This window comes from Clavelina lepadiformis, chromosome 3 (assembly GCF_947623445.1).
Source record: "Clavelina lepadiformis chromosome 3, kaClaLepa1.1, whole genome shotgun sequence".
In the NCBI taxonomy this organism is placed as follows: domain Eukaryota; kingdom Metazoa; phylum Chordata; class Ascidiacea; order Aplousobranchia; family Clavelinidae; genus Clavelina; species Clavelina lepadiformis.
Window position 1 is genome coordinate 4277946 of NC_135242.1, and position 15585 is coordinate 4293530.

The window sequence follows — 15585 nt, forward strand, 5'->3', positions numbered from 1 at the left end:
GGGGAAAATTTTTTGAAAACTCACCTTAGGCCTATATATAAAAAGTCACCGCTTTGAATTTCTTTTGCACTATTCATTTTGAAAAGTTGTTATTGTACTACTAGTTGTATTCCCAGGGTCAAGGAATAGATTCTTGTAAAGGTTCGAATAAACAAATTGAAAAAACATTTAATGCCCCATACTGTCAATAATTGTGAAACAACTTCGTCTACCACAAAAACACGGAAATAAGAAATTATGGAAATAGAGAAATACGGAAATAGAGAAATACGGAAATAGAGACATACGGAAATAGAGACATAGGGGAATACGGAAAATACGATTAAGGGATAAGAAAGTGTCACACAGCTGCATAGTTCGTATAATAACACATAAAGAAACAAGCTTAAGCTTACAAAAGTTGATAGAAAAAAATTAAAGTTAATCTTTGAGCTGCTTCGTTATTCTGCTATTGCTTTTATACTATAATACTGCATAGGTCTACTGTAAATTTCATGCATTTGCGGTGGTCATGGTGCCACCGCGCGGTGATTCTGTCATTTGGACATATCACTTTAAATTGTGTCCGCGTTGACTACTTTTATGCGTGATATTTGATATTTGTTATGCGTGATGTATATAATTATATATATATATATATTTGGTGCGTTCTTGTTATTCCAACAGACGAGATCAACAATACAAGTTGGATTTGTTTACAAGTAGGTTACCTTCGTGACAGCTCGTGCTCACTGGATAAAAACGCAAAATTCCTTTCCTCTTTATCACAGAATCATATAACTTTCTGAGCGCCGCGCAATCATCATTTCATGTTTTTTGCCATCTCTTGGTACACCTGAAGAAGCTTATACTTGCAAAAGCTCGTGTAGAAGAATTAAAAAAAAAGTTTACCCTTTAAAGTGCCGTCTTAAATCTTGATGTTATTTTATTGTAAAATTCAGGTTTATTTGCATTTGCATTTCGCAATACCGGGCTTGCCCGACAGTATTTCAATCAAGAGAAGATTTGACAAACAAATACGTATCTAGAGACTTTGTTGTGAACATGCTTGTTTCTTTATAAAGGCGTTCGTTTTCTGCTTTACTTTAAATTCTTCAAATGTGTGAGCATTTGTTTTTGATGTTTCCGTGTCTGTTTATTGTATGTAATTATCTCTTAGGTTTACACTGAAATCCACGTCGATCTGATAACATTGTTTTTGTTTTATATTGTGCTAATTGTCAGTTCTATATTGTTATGCATTAAATTGATGTTGTCTGAACCGTGTTAACCAAATTTTAAAGTAAAATAAGAAACAGGATATAGTTTGGTACTCTAAGGTTAACTTTATATTTTTCGACACGAGTTTTCACAAGCATAAGCTTGCTTCTTCAGGTGTACTGTGAAATGGCCATTTTACTTCATTTCATTTCATGTTTGCCCATTTCACAGTACAACTGAAGAAGTAAGCTTATGCTTGTGAAAGCTTGTGTCGAAAAATATAAAGTTAAACTTAGAGTGCCAAACTTTATCCTGTTTCTAATTTTACTTGCAAATATTAAAGCTACAATTTTTTCAGAGAAAGAACTTAATTTTTCGACCTGGTGCATTAAACTTAAGGCAAAACTGTCTGCAGAACCAATGTATGCATCTATTTATTTTGTATTTTCGTTGCGTGAGTATAATGAAAGAAAGACATTTAGCCTACGCAGTGATTTACGAGTGTAGGCTAGTTCCGCGTTTCTGATAAATGTTTTTATAGGCGTAGACTGTTTCCTGATTGAAACGTAATAACTACCCTTCATTTTTAAACGTAGGCTATGCATGAAAAATATTGCTAAGATTTAAAGTTGAAGTTGTTTCAACTAACTGCTTAATTGTTGAAGAAAAAGCTTTAGATTTCGGTTTAACAAACAAAGTCAAGTTTTTGATTTTCTTGCGGTGTCTTCTAGTTAAACAAAGTCAGTAGGTAAAGTTTTGTGGAAAACAATATGAACTTGATAATGCTGTTGATTCTTACAACATCGCTTGTTGAATGTCACGGGATTCCAGCAGGTAAGAATAAAAGTTGCTTTGAAAGAAATCAATCAAAATTGATTACAGGCTGTTAGTAGCCTATAACGTCGTTTAAAATGGTAAAAAAGTGATTTAAATCTGGCACACATTCACTTACCATGGGTGTTTGGATTTCGTGTCATCTGACTTGAACAGCTTAACGCTTTAGTTTTTACATCACTGTGTTTAGTGAACTATAATTAGATTACTAACTTATTTAAAATCAACCAGTCATTGTCATGTTAATCAAAGCAAAGTATCTCATTCCAAGCAAGTCCAACATCATTTCGTGATTTTTATCTCGTTTTCTGGTTGTGTTGTATAAGCTGGTTTGTGTGGGCGTTTATTGAGGCCTGAGGTATTTTCAGGTAGCTTACCATACGTCCCGTTTCAGCCCGGGGTTTCGTCTCGGCGTCCCAGTCAGTCAACCAAGAACTCTCGCTTTGGCATTAAGTCAGCCAGCATTGCCCTACAATACACGAATATTAGCATGCTGTGATTGGTCTGTTTAGCCAACTTGCTGAAGAGTGATACCTGATGCGTGTCTATGTTTCGTTGTGTTAAATGTGAAAGTTGAAAGTATTTGCTACGTCATTGTAGCGGGTAATTGGTCCGGTAGTAGGTTAAATTTTAGCGCATTCACTAGTTTAGTAATAATAAGCTAGTAGGAGGAAGTTTTCTTTTTGCAGTTAGGTTATTGAAAGAACTTATTTCAAAGAGGAACTTGTTCGCATTTCCTTCTGCAAAAACGACTATCTGATAAGGCTATTAAGACTGATTAGACTCGTTGTTCTGAAGCGTCCCAAAAAATATAAATCACAAAAATGTAAATAGGGTAAACTGGTAAATAGGGATTGCTTTTGATTGGCAAAAAAGAGCGTGAAAGCTGTGAAGAATTATAGCCGTAAAGTTGCAAATAAATGGCTACATCTCGCAATAGAGGAAACGTGTCAAATTTCAGCGCAGAAAAACGAAACAAAATAAAATCAGCCAACAGAAGAGTGGTCTAACAAAAATCCATTTTACAAAAACCTGAAAGAGGCTCAGCAAAAAGACTACTTAATAACCCAGGAGTTGACAAAACGGGATGTCTCAAACCGAAAGAGAGAAACTTTGGTTATGTGGCCTTACAGCAGGCATGCACAACTCAAAACAGTACACTGGCTGTTTTAGCGAAAAAATATTCTTCGCGGGCCGCGTGCTAACGTTGTTGTAACTAACGTGTAGCCTACTTTATATAATGTGACCGATTAACCGTTGAATAAGAGATATCGTTGAGAAGATGATTACTGTCAGGAGACGGTTGCCTCTCGCACTACAGTATCTAGTTGTTTTTAACGCTTAGTGGCGGTAAAGCATCGGATTCGTTGATTATGTAACTGTAACCGTGGAGAAAATGCCTGAATGAGCGAAATCACGGAATACCTCGTGGGCCGCATGCGGCCCGCGGGCCGTATGTTGTGCATGCCTGCCTTACAGCGTTAATTCAAATTTAATAAGGAGAATCATCACTAAAACTTTTTGGCAATTTTTTCAATTCGTTGTGCAGTTTTCTCGAACTTATCAAAACTTTCAAATTTATACGTATATTGAAATATTTGATAATTTTTTATGTTTAAAAATGTTCCTGTTCAGTGGACCTGTTGGACAGTTTTCAATTCTAGCAATACTGTATAAAAATTCAAAAAAAAAATGTATAACAATCGAAACTTGTATAAAGGCTAGCTCGGTAACCGGGGATCAAGTGATAAGGAATCATCAACAAATTTAAGTCGTGCAAAGAGGTTATCCGGTGGGAGAATAAAGATTATTGTACCATATCATACCATTTCCACAACAAAATAATTTAATCGGTAATTTTTTATTTAGGGGAAACCCCATAGTAGAAAACGAAGTGTTTATTTTCAGATTACCAGACTGAAAGAATTTTGTACGATAATACGATTTAAGCTCGGCGTCGGCGATGATTCTTCATCGCTTGGGTTCCAGTTACCGAACTTGCGTGTAGTTTCTAATGGATAAAGCGATTTTTCTTTTTTTCTTTTTAGTTGTAGTGTTTGTAGTCTTGCACAAAATGGGGAAGTGCTCAATGCTCACTAGTCACAAACCCTGTTAAAAGTTTGCTTTTAGTCGCTTTGATATGCAGTATACGCTAATAAATCCTATGCCAAAATATGTGCCACGACCATGTAGATTAATATCTATAACTTGGAATATGTAGTATGATGGCAAATTTTTTTGATAAATTGGTGCTTTAGCCAACTCTCTGCGACGAGAAATCTGGCGCATTATACAAATTTTCCAGTAGAGCACACATCAACATCAGCAAGCATCATTAATGTTTTGCCTGAGAATATTTTAATCAATGTGAAACTTGTGTTTAGCACCCGCTTCACTAGCAATCAGTGATGTCACATCGGAGTCGTTTACAGCAATCTTTGACTCAGTGATTAGCGCAACGTCATATGAAGTGTCTTATACTGCTCAGCATGACTCAACAAATATGGAAACTGTGAATGTCATTGCGACAAGTGCAACGGTAACGTAAATATTTCAAAATAAGCTTTGCATTTGATTCCAGCCATAGGTTAAAGTGCAAAAACAGCAAAGTCACGCTGTATATACTTGAGGTCACTCCTCTACCTGTTATAACGATAGCTGCTTAATTTTTCTATTTTTGAACTCTTTTAGATCAGATTGACATCTCTTAATCCTTGTACAAGTAGTTTAAGTTTTTACTTTTAACCAATTGTCAGTGGTGTATTGGAAGGGACCGCCGTACCCCCACTCTTTTTTGACAGGGGATCGCAATCTCTTCTTGCTTTGTTCCATTTTATCCCCATTTTTATATATATTTAGATACAATAACTTACCTGCTTGACAGCAAACCCCAACTTCCTGTTTTAGGAATACACCAGCCAATACCGGGAATAAAATAGCTTATTGTAACATTGCAGCTTTAAAGCAAGTCAAATTCAAGCTTAATCTTACAATATTACTTTTTATAAAGATTACCAGTCTTGCGTCAAATCTCAATTATGATGTCCGGGTTCGAGCTTTTCAAGATGCAGTGGCTGGAAATTACAGCGCTGTTATGCGAGCACGAACAGGTATTCATCTTTAAACTTCAAGTAGCATTTAAACAAAAAATTATTATGTCTTGTTGTAACATTGCAACACGCTTTTAGGTAATTTTAACAATGCAAAGTTTTCATTGCTCAAATAAAATCATTTAATTTCATATTATATTTAATTTGTATTTTGTTATGAAGTATAGTTTGATTTTCTCATTAAATTCAGGTTTAAAATTAAATTTTTTGTCATATTTTTAGCACCATCTGGTTCTTCAATCTTGCAAGTGATCACAACACCAACTTATATAACCGTATTTCTTGAGGAAACACCGGGAGCAACTAAATGGGAGGTGGAATATTCAGGTGGAGGAAGCACTTCAACAATAATTGTTCCTGATGATGTTCCATCTATGACTAATTACATAGCAATGTAGGTTGACATTCTTAAAAAAATAAATAAAGACAACTGTTTCCACAAGAAAGTTTAAGTTTAATTGTTTAAATAGATTTTCTTTACTTGCAGAATCACTTCACTTTCACCTAATACAAGTTATACACTGAGAGCAAGAGTAAGTCAGATAAATGGTGACACAAACTACAATGTTGCTCAAAGTCCTTATGGAAGTCCTACTGAAATAACAACTGGTATATTTGAATATGACGTTTTTGCAAAATGTTTTATATTTTTTTTGAAATAAGGAATTACTTTTGGCTTAATGTGTCATACATATTGTTGCAAATGTTAGTGAATTGTAAAAATACTTTAAGTTTGTAGTCGCAGTAAATAGCCATACTAGAAACTTGGCTACTGTGTTTGCAAGTACTATTTCTCAGGCAAGATCAGTGCATTTGGACGTGTCCTGTTGATAACTCGATCTTATACTTCAACTGACAACATCAACACAGCACTGAAGACAGAGATTGCAACAGAATTGTTGAACACTTATCAGAGTGTTGCAAGCAATGTTGTTGATGTCTCTGTTGTTGAGCTTGAGAATGACGGATCAGGAAATATTCTTTGTCATTATGAGATTGTGTTGAATGACCAAACTTCACCCCCAAATATATCTGCTTTAACTTTGAGTAATGCAACTTTGTACAATGGCAGCTCCGTAAGATTTGATGGTAAGTTTTAAAGGCAAATCTGTTTTATAGTTGTCTTTTATATTCTTTTTTAAAAATGTTAACATAACTATTGGATTAGAACTGAATGGAAATTTAAGTCTGTAAAAATAGGTTTTCTTGAAGTTGCTAAACACTTTTTTAAATTTCAAATTATTTCCTTCGATCTGGTCATTGTTTGACAGCGGGAGAAAGTATCAATCTGGGAACGTCTGGAGAAAATTTACTTGATAAATAAACACTTAATCTTTTTTTTTGTTTCACAGTGGGAAAAAGTTTCAATGTGGAAAAGTTTGGAGATGATCTTGATATACAATATGCTGATGGAACACCCTGCCCAGGCTCTTTATCACTATCCAGAGTTTGGACATTATATGATAAAAATGGAAACATTTCTTCAACTGAATTACCAAACGCCGATAACGTTATAGATGGTGTAAGCACTGTGACCTTTGCAAATGCAGGTATCAACCAGGTGTTTTAAACAGTAATTTAGATTAGAAATCCCTAAGCAAGCCCAGGGAATCCTTGGTCATCGACTGGATTGTGCAAGGGTTCAATAAATTCCTGGTAGTCAAAAGAGGTCAAATGGTTGGGATAAAAAACACAGGATATTGTTCACCATAGTATACAAAACATTCATAGCATACAAGGATCAGCACACACATAGGCTTTTTTCTAAAATAAGGCAGGTTATGACCCAATGAAAGATGTTTTATACCATTGGAACATTTTTAGGAAATCCACTACCTATATAAACTGTAGTTTTAAATTCTTGCTAATTCTAATTCATTATTATTTTTGAGAGGGTGAAAGTGGTTGTAAAAGATTATAGAATTGGTTTTGGTGGCTAGTTGTTGAAAGCATTTAACTAAAAACAACACAATCATTCCACATCATTTGAAAGCTGTTTATGATGTTCCATAGCTTAAGACTGAGCAAAGGGTCAATGAACTCGTAAAGTTGAAAAAGAAGCAATTGGTTGCAATAAATGAAAAAAATAATTTTTAACAACGCACATGTTATAAAGAGCACCACACACATAGGGTCTTTTCTAAGATAAGACGTGTTATTGCCATTTACCAGAAGTTAGATATAGAGTCTATTTTACAAACATGTATTTTACCATTTTTAGTTTATTTACCATTCATAGTAACTTTCTTAAAGTTAAATGAAGAGATTGATGGTGAGCGCTTTACAACTTTTTAATGCATTTGAAAAATAATTGTCTATATATTTAGTATTTATTCAGTGTATATATATTTATTTATTTTATATTCAACATGCAGAGGTTGATTTGATATCAAGGTTACTACGATTGATACCATTTTTGGTCTATGGTTTAGAATTTTAGATGAAAAATAGCCTAACTAAGTTATTCAAGATTTTACAAAAATAGTTTAAGCTTTGGTTGTCTGTGTTGTTGAGAGATGAAGATGCCCGAAACAATGGAGGCTGTACCTGACTCCAAATGTTGTTTAAGGTTACAAGTTCATCTCGGCATTGCTCGTTGCATTACTCATTGCTCTTGGCATTGCATTGCTCGACAGAACAGCCAACAAATGAAAAACCTACGAAACTTTGTTTCGAACTGACAAAAAATAATCTAAAATAAGTTACTTGGTAGTCAACAAAGTTGGAAACGCAAGGTTATATAAAGAAAAATCATCAACGCAAGAATGTAAATTGAGGAGGAAAACATAACCATAAAAGAAATAGTCCAAAGTGTGGCGCTTGCCGCCACAAAGCTATTTTCTTTAGACTTAAAATAGAGTTAGTACTTCTTTGTTTTCCATAATTAAAATGTTTACAAATTGCCTTCATATTTTTTGTTAGTTATCGCTGATAGTTACTAATCATTTTTATGTTGGTTTTAGGAGTGACTGCTTCTTCTACCATCTTGCTTCCTTTCTCTCAAAACACCATATATGGAATAAAGCAAGAATACCTGATCAAAACTTGTCCTGATGGTGATGATTCTACTTTGTATTACAACAGAGTGCATGGCGCCAATGGTGCATTCACAAATGTTGAAGCTAACAAGTACACAATCATACACACAACAGGTTAGTAGATAATCATGTTTTTTCATCAATATACTAAAGGTTATTTCATACCATATTCTATCAAATTATGAAGAGCTAAACCAAATGTAATTAAAAAGCTGTTGATAACGGCATGACGTGTTTATATGTTCCAGACGTTCAATCAATTGGTTCTATCACGTACACCAGAGCAGCAAGTGGAACTGAAGTGACTTTGAATGTCCCAGCCAATTTAATACAAAGAGCGTTTCAGTATACTTTTGATGTAGCTGGATCTGTCACTACTTTGTCACAAAGTGACTTAGATAGTTCCTCTACATATTTGGTAGGACATCTGACAATTTATATTTGATGATTAAATAGTCTTGCTGCTTACACCTGTTGAATTAAATAGTATTTTCATGAAGCATTTTTAAAAAGATTAAAATAAGTAAAGCTATCTCGTGCACTTGCCATGCGTAGCGCATTCCTTATTCTTATGCTGTTTGCTACACAACTTCTTGTGCATTAAATGCCACAGTAAGCGGCAGGTCTCAGTGTGTTTACCCTCTTTGTTTGTTTATTTTTTAAATGTCGAATGCAAAATGAAAAAGTCACAAATTCCATTTTTAAAGTCTTTGCTGAGTCTGACTGAGGAATCAAACCAGAGTTTCTCGAATAGAAGGCAGATACTCACTTGATATTACAGCATGCCACAGTTAAATCGAGTAACTCGGTTTAGTTATACTTTGTGTTAGTTAGCATACTTTGCTTGCTTAATTCAGTGTACATGCCTTTGAGGCTTGTAATTACAACTTGTTTCATTTTTCTTCTTTGCTTTCCCTTTTTTAATTTTTTTTTGTCTTTTTTCACTTGGTTCAATTTAGACTTTTAAGATTTACCACTACATTTTCTTTTAAATAGATTATGTTTCAATTTTCTTTGCCCTCAGGTGTTTTTAACCGGCTTACCCCAGGATGCAGACTCAGATGTTACCATGGAAGTGAGAGCCAGAGGTGCCAATAGTTCCATTTCTACTGCAAGCAGAATTGTTACAGTCACCACAGGTATTGAAACTAAGTATAACTTAGCTATGGAGTTGCAGCTGACATGTTCTGCGACTCTACAACAAACTTTAATTTTTGTGTGAGGTTTTTTTTTTTAATACTATAACATATGGAAACTTTAGTAGCAAAGTGTAGAGATTGTTCACGTCATCCAAAGATTAGACTTTAGAGCCAAAAAACTATCGATTATTTTATTTGCAGAAACTTTAAGTTTTTTGAACTCATTATTATCAATGCAAATTGGGCAACCTAAGAAATGTATATTATTTGTATAATGTTGAACAAATAAATAGAATTAATGGCTTATGTTATTTACATGGAAGTGTGGATGTTAAAAACAGTGCATGTCTGTACAAGAAATACATGTTCACAATTAAAATTTATTATTCAATACTAATATTGGATCTTATAAATGTAATAACATTTTAATGTGATGATTTATGTTTTTTATTAATTTATGTTATAATTTCTTTTTTATAAATGCCATGACATAAGAAAACTTTAGTGGCAAAGTGTGGAAAGCTTCAGGTTATCTAAAGATTAAACTTTAGAGCCAAAAACTAGCAAATCGTTTTATTTGCAAAAGCTTTAAGTTTTTTGAACTCATTAATTTTCAATGCAATTCGAGCAACCAAAGAAATGTATGCTATTTGTATGATGTTAAACAAATGAAAAGAACGATGCCTTTTTTGTCGTAAAATAACGTAAAAATGTGCACGATAAAAGCAGTGGGTGAGAGCAAATACATGTTCACAATCTAACAGTATTGCTCTATATTCAGTCACTTTCGCAACAACTTTTCGATACCTTACACCTGCTTTACAATCTTATCACTTAACTTATCTTATCTTAACCACCACCTGTTATTTTATAGTTCGGCGAATTATGGGTTTAAGTTCAATTCATCTATTCTTTTCCTTATATTTTTTCATCTCTAAAGTGAAATGGTTAATTATACCGGTAATCTATATTTTCTGATTTATTTTTGACAAACTTATCATAAATTTATGCTATTAAAATAAAAACAACTTCATTTTAACTAAAAATTGCATCTATATTTTACCTTACTTTTCAGTGTATGTTAAACAGGAATGTGAGTCAAGCAACATGTGTGCTCTTAATTACGTGTGTGCAATGGTACCACTTGCAATGGCAATGTGTGCAATGGTACCACTTGCAATGATGTTGATGAATGCACCATCATGATTGATAAATGTCATGAAAATGCCACTTGCACTAATACTGAATGAAGTTACACTTGTACATGCAATGATGGATATACTGGGAATGGTACATCATGCAATGATATTGATGAATGCACCAACATGATTGATAACTGTCATGAAAATACCACTTGCACTAATACTGAAGGAAGTTACACTTGTACTTGCAATGATGGATTTACTGGCAATGGTACCACATGCAGTGATGTTGATGAATGCACCATCATGATTGATAACTGTCATGAAAATGCCACTAGCACTAATACTGAAGGAAGTTACACTTGTACATGCAATGATGGATATACTGGCAATGGTACCACTTGCAATGATGTTGATGAATGCACCATCATGATTGATAAATGTCATGAAAATGCCACTTGCACTAATACTGAATGAAGTTACACTTGTACATGCAATGATGGATATACTGGGAATGGTACATCATGCAATGATATTGATGAATGCACCAACATGATTGATAACTGTCATGAAAATGCTACTTGCACTAATACTGAAGGAAGTTACACTTGTACATGCAATGATGGATATACTGGCAATGGTACCACTTGCAATGATGCTGATGAATGCACCAACATAATTGATAACTGTCATGAAAATGCTAATTGCACTAATACTGAAGGGAGTTATACTTGTACATGCAATGATGGATTTACTGGGAATGGTGCCACATGCAATGGTATTGATGAATGCACCAACATGATTGATAACTGTCATGAAAATGCAAATTGCACTAATACTGAAGGAAGTTACACTTGTACTTGCAATGATGGATATACTGGGAATGGTACCGCATGCAGTGATATTGATGAATGCACCAACATGATTGATAACTGTCATGAAAATGCTACTTGCACTAATACTGAAGGAAGTTGCACTTGTACTTGCAATGATGGGTATAGTGGGAATGGTACCATATGCAGTGATATTGATGAATGCACCAACATGATTGATAACTGTCATGAAAATGCAAATTGCACTAATACTGAAGGAAGTTACACTTGTACATGCAACGATGGATTTACTGGAAATGGTACCATATGCAGTGATACAGATGAATGTGCCACGATCACAGATAACTGTTATACCAATGCCACTTGCACTAATACTGAAGGAAGTTACACTTGTACTTGCAATGATGGATATAGTGAGAATGGTACCATATGCAGTGATACAGATGAATGTGCCATGAACACAGATAACTGTCATGCCAATGCCACTTGCACTAATACTGAAGGAAGTTACACTTGTACTTCCAATGATGGATATAGTGGGAATGGTACCACTTGTAATGATACAGATGAATGTGCCATGAACACAGATAACTGTCATGCCAATGCCACTTGCCTTAATACTGAAGGAAGTTACACTTGTACTTGCAATGATGGGTACAGTGGAAATGGTACATCATGCAGTGATACAGATGAATGTGCCACGATCACAGATAACTGTCATACCAATGCCACTTGCACTAATACTGAAGGAAGTTACACTTGTACTTGCAATGATGGATATAGTGGGAATGGTACCATATGCAGTGATACAGATGAATGTGCCATGAACACAGATAACTGTCATACCAATGCCACTTGCACTAATACTGAAGGAAGTTACACTTGTACTTGCAATGATGGATATAGTGGGAATGGTACCACTTGTAATGATACAGATGAATGTGCCATGAACACAGATAACTGTCATGCCAATGCCACTTGCCTTAATACTGAAGGAAGTTACACTTGTACTTGCAATGATGGGTACAGTGGAAATGGTACATCATGCAGTGATACAGATGAATGTGCCATGAACACAGATAACTGTCATGCCAATGCCACTTGCACTAATACTGAAGGGAGTTACACTTGTACTTGCAATGATGGATATAGTGGGAATGGTAGCGCATGCAGTGATATTGATGAATGCACCAACATGACTGATAACTGTCATGAAAATGCCACTTGCACAAATACTGAAGGAAGTTTTACTTGCAATTGCGCTTCTGGATTTTCGGGGGGTGGAACAATATGCACAGATGTTGATGAGTGTTTGGATGATATTTTGAAGAGTTGCCATGAAAACGCTGCTTGTATAAATTTAGTTGGCAACTTTCATTGCACTTGCAATCGTGGTTTTTCAGGAGATGGACTTATCTGCAGGGACATTGACGAATGTGATGTTTTCTCTGATAGTTGTCATGAAAGTTCCAATTGCTCCAACACTTTTGGTGGTTTTGGGTGTTACTGTGGCAACCGCCTTTTAATAAGCAGCTTCAATTGTTTGGATGCTATGGATTGTAACAACTACACCTGCGAAAGTAGAGCTGGTGTGATGTTTTAGCTACAGTATGTTAATTTTTACCAAATTGGATTTAATTGTAATTGTCTTTATTCTAAAATATTTTACAGAGAGATCTCTTGCTTGGATAGCTGCCATTGTTGTTCCAGTTCTGGCCATTATACTTATTGTGATTATTATTATTATATGTCGTAAAGTGGTAAGTTTTTTTAAGTTGGTGCTTTTCATGAAACTAAAGCAATTATGAAATGAAATTGAAATTGAAATTATGAAGCTCATGAAATTAAAGCAAGAATTTTTCTGTAAAGTAAGTGTTCATTCATATTTATTTATTTTTCTAGAAAGGTGCATATGATCCAAAACAAGTGAACAAAAATACGACATTAGATATGTCAACTCTTCAAGCAAATGAACAAAATTCACAAAATACAAGATCGAATGTGGTAATATAAATGTTTCTTTATTGTTATCATTTGTAATTTACATCTTATTAAGGTTTTTCATAAATGTAACTTACATTAATGTGTATCTGTTGTCATGATTTTTAGTATTACTATATGATAGAATTTGTAGTTTCATTGCAAAGTCTGATTCAAAACCATATGTTCTGTTAAAACCATAAACATATGATACTTGATTTTAATATGATAAACTTTCATTTTAAATCTACACTTTTAAAGTTATAATTTTTTGTTTAATACTCAGAAAGGATTCTATGACCTGGTTGATGCACAAAAACAACTAGATTCGAATGCTGGTCAATATTGTTCTTCTGTGCAAGGCAATGATGCTGATGTTGAGGCAAACTCTCGTCATTCCAAGGTAAATTTATGAGCAACATTTTATTGTGAATCTTTGTTCGTATGACATCATTAACATGCATGAAAGCTCTTTAGGAGACCAAGTTTTTTCCATTTTATTTCATATCTAACATCAGTCCTTATTTACTGATGTGACTCTATATAGTTTTGCAATATCAAACCGTGGTGTCACACATTTATTTGGATATGATCATTTTGTTAATCTAATTGAGCAACAACTACTGTATTTTCTGCATAACAAAATTAAGACAAGTTGTAATTATATGCATAATTAATAAGGAAAACCTTTATCGCACAAAACCTTCGACCTGGCAAAAACAAACTGTTACAAAGCAACCTTAGTCTGGCATTTACCGGTACTACTAAATTTTGACATATTTGCTACAGAAAGGTTCTTATGATCTGGTCGAAGCACAAAGACAGTTTGATTTAAATAGAGGAAGATATGAAACTTGTCTGGAAGATTTTGATGCGGATGAAAAAGCAACATCCCCCAGCTTCAAGGTTATTTTGTTTTCAGTTCACTAAATATTTTTTAATGGAGTTTAAAATGAATCTTATTGGCATTGATGCTAAAACGTTATTGGAAGTAGCTAAACATTAACGGCAAAAGATTTATTTTGATTTGTTGTTAACTTTTTATTAATGATGAAATATGTTGGTATCATTTAGGATACTCTTGATAGTGGTGTAGAAAATCTTGCTTTTTATCGAGCTGATGAGTCATTGGATTCAGGAAGGGAAAGTGAGCAAAGTGATGAGTCATTGAGAAATTCCAGCCGAATAAGCAACATAATTTAAAAATTCAGAAATTGAAAATGTGCATTTGTTATGGTGATAGCAATATTTTGGTATAAAAAAATAGAATAGAATACAAAGTGATAAATCAATGAAAATATGATACTATGCTTTAAGTCCAGAAGCGATTTCTTTGATTGAAAACTGAAAACCAAAAACTAATTGCTAACTACTTACTTTGTTATTTCAGTAAGGTTCATATGATCTACTTAAAGCATCCTGACAACAAAGATGTTATCAACGCTTCTACAGAACTTTTCCTGTTTGCTTCTGGTGATTACTGCAAGCAGATTACTCCCATTGTTATGATATTTTGTTTAGCTGTCTATTAGCAACTGTATGTTAATAGCAAATTGATGATTAATTGTTTATTGATGTTGTAACTTGTTTTATTCGAATGATTGTAAAATTTATGCATTAGCATTGGATCACTTGAATTAGAGATTACTCGTTGAACTACCTTGAAAACTTTTATAGTCATTGCATTTACAACTTATATTATTTCCTGTATTTTTTCGTATCTCTTATCTCTGTCCATCGTCATTTTTTATCTATCACGGTTGATATATATTGCACTTAATAAAGTACGCTGTTATTTTTTGTGCTTATGAATAATTTTCGATTTTCAATCTGAGTTTATGAAGTTGCTCTATTTTGTCAGTTTTTTTAAACGCAACCACATTGATTCTGCAAGTTTTGTTATCCGTTGATGCAGTTTCTTATATTTTTACAACCATATTCACACCATGCCGATGACGTTATTATTAGTGACGTACTGACTGATACACTTCTACCTATATTCATATGTATATTAAGGTTTTACTTCATAAAAAGTAAGTTATGTTGTTTTACTAAAAATAAATCAGTTTTAAAGTATTAAGGAAGTGTTTTTATTAGTGACCGGTTTGTTGTTTGATTTCGAATACAATGTCAGCGCGTAGTCGTTACTAGAGCTATCTTATTGTTATTCTTCTTGTCATCCCAAAGCTCTAAAACGCGGCTGTTCATTTCTAAAAAATTTGCAGAACACTGTATATCCTGTTTTTATTCAGCACATCGTGCACATTCCACATTAAGCAAATGCACCCTTGCACAAATGCTTTCACGAT

General features: G+C 34.0%; 1 protein-coding gene across 2 annotated transcripts; it reads left to right on the forward strand.

Moving 5' to 3' along the window:
- Window positions 1–1836: 1836 nt before the first annotated feature.
- On the forward strand, window positions 1837–15428 carry LOC143450535 (uncharacterized). 2 transcript variants are annotated; one of them, XM_076951133.1, is made up of 15 exons: window positions 1837–2034; window positions 4419–4573; window positions 5045–5144; window positions 5367–5538; window positions 5632–5753; window positions 5943–6233; window positions 6497–6694; window positions 8108–8296; window positions 8431–8600; window positions 9207–9321; window positions 12968–13056; window positions 13199–13300; window positions 13563–13679; window positions 14066–14182; window positions 14351–15428. In XM_076951133.1, the coding sequence occupies exons 1-15, from the start codon at window positions 1971–1973 to the stop codon at window positions 14477–14479; spliced, it is 2130 nt and encodes a 709-aa protein (XP_076807248.1). In that variant the 5' UTR covers window positions 1837–1970; the 3' UTR covers window positions 14480–15428. The 2 variants fall into 2 exon arrangements, with proteins under 2 accessions (XP_076807248.1, XP_076807247.1); XM_076951132.1 differs by lacking the exons at window positions 1837–2034; window positions 4419–4573; window positions 5045–5144; ... (5 more) ...; window positions 8431–8600; window positions 9207–9321 and adding an exon at window positions 10885–12885.
- Window positions 15429–15585: the final 157 nt, after the last annotated feature.

Excerpts from the sequence above, each read along its gene's own strand:
- LOC143450535 (XM_076951132.1), top strand. The coding sequence starts at position 11,016 with ATGATTGATAACTGTCATGAAAATGCTACTTGCACTAATACTGAAGGA. Across the intron at positions 13,301-13,562 it reads AAAATACAAGATCGAATGTG|AAAGGATTCTATGACCTGGT; the intron begins GTAATATAAATG and ends TTTAATACTCAG. Across the intron at positions 13,680-14,065 it reads CAAACTCTCGTCATTCCAAG|AAAGGTTCTTATGATCTGGT; the intron begins GTAAATTTATGA and ends TATTTGCTACAG.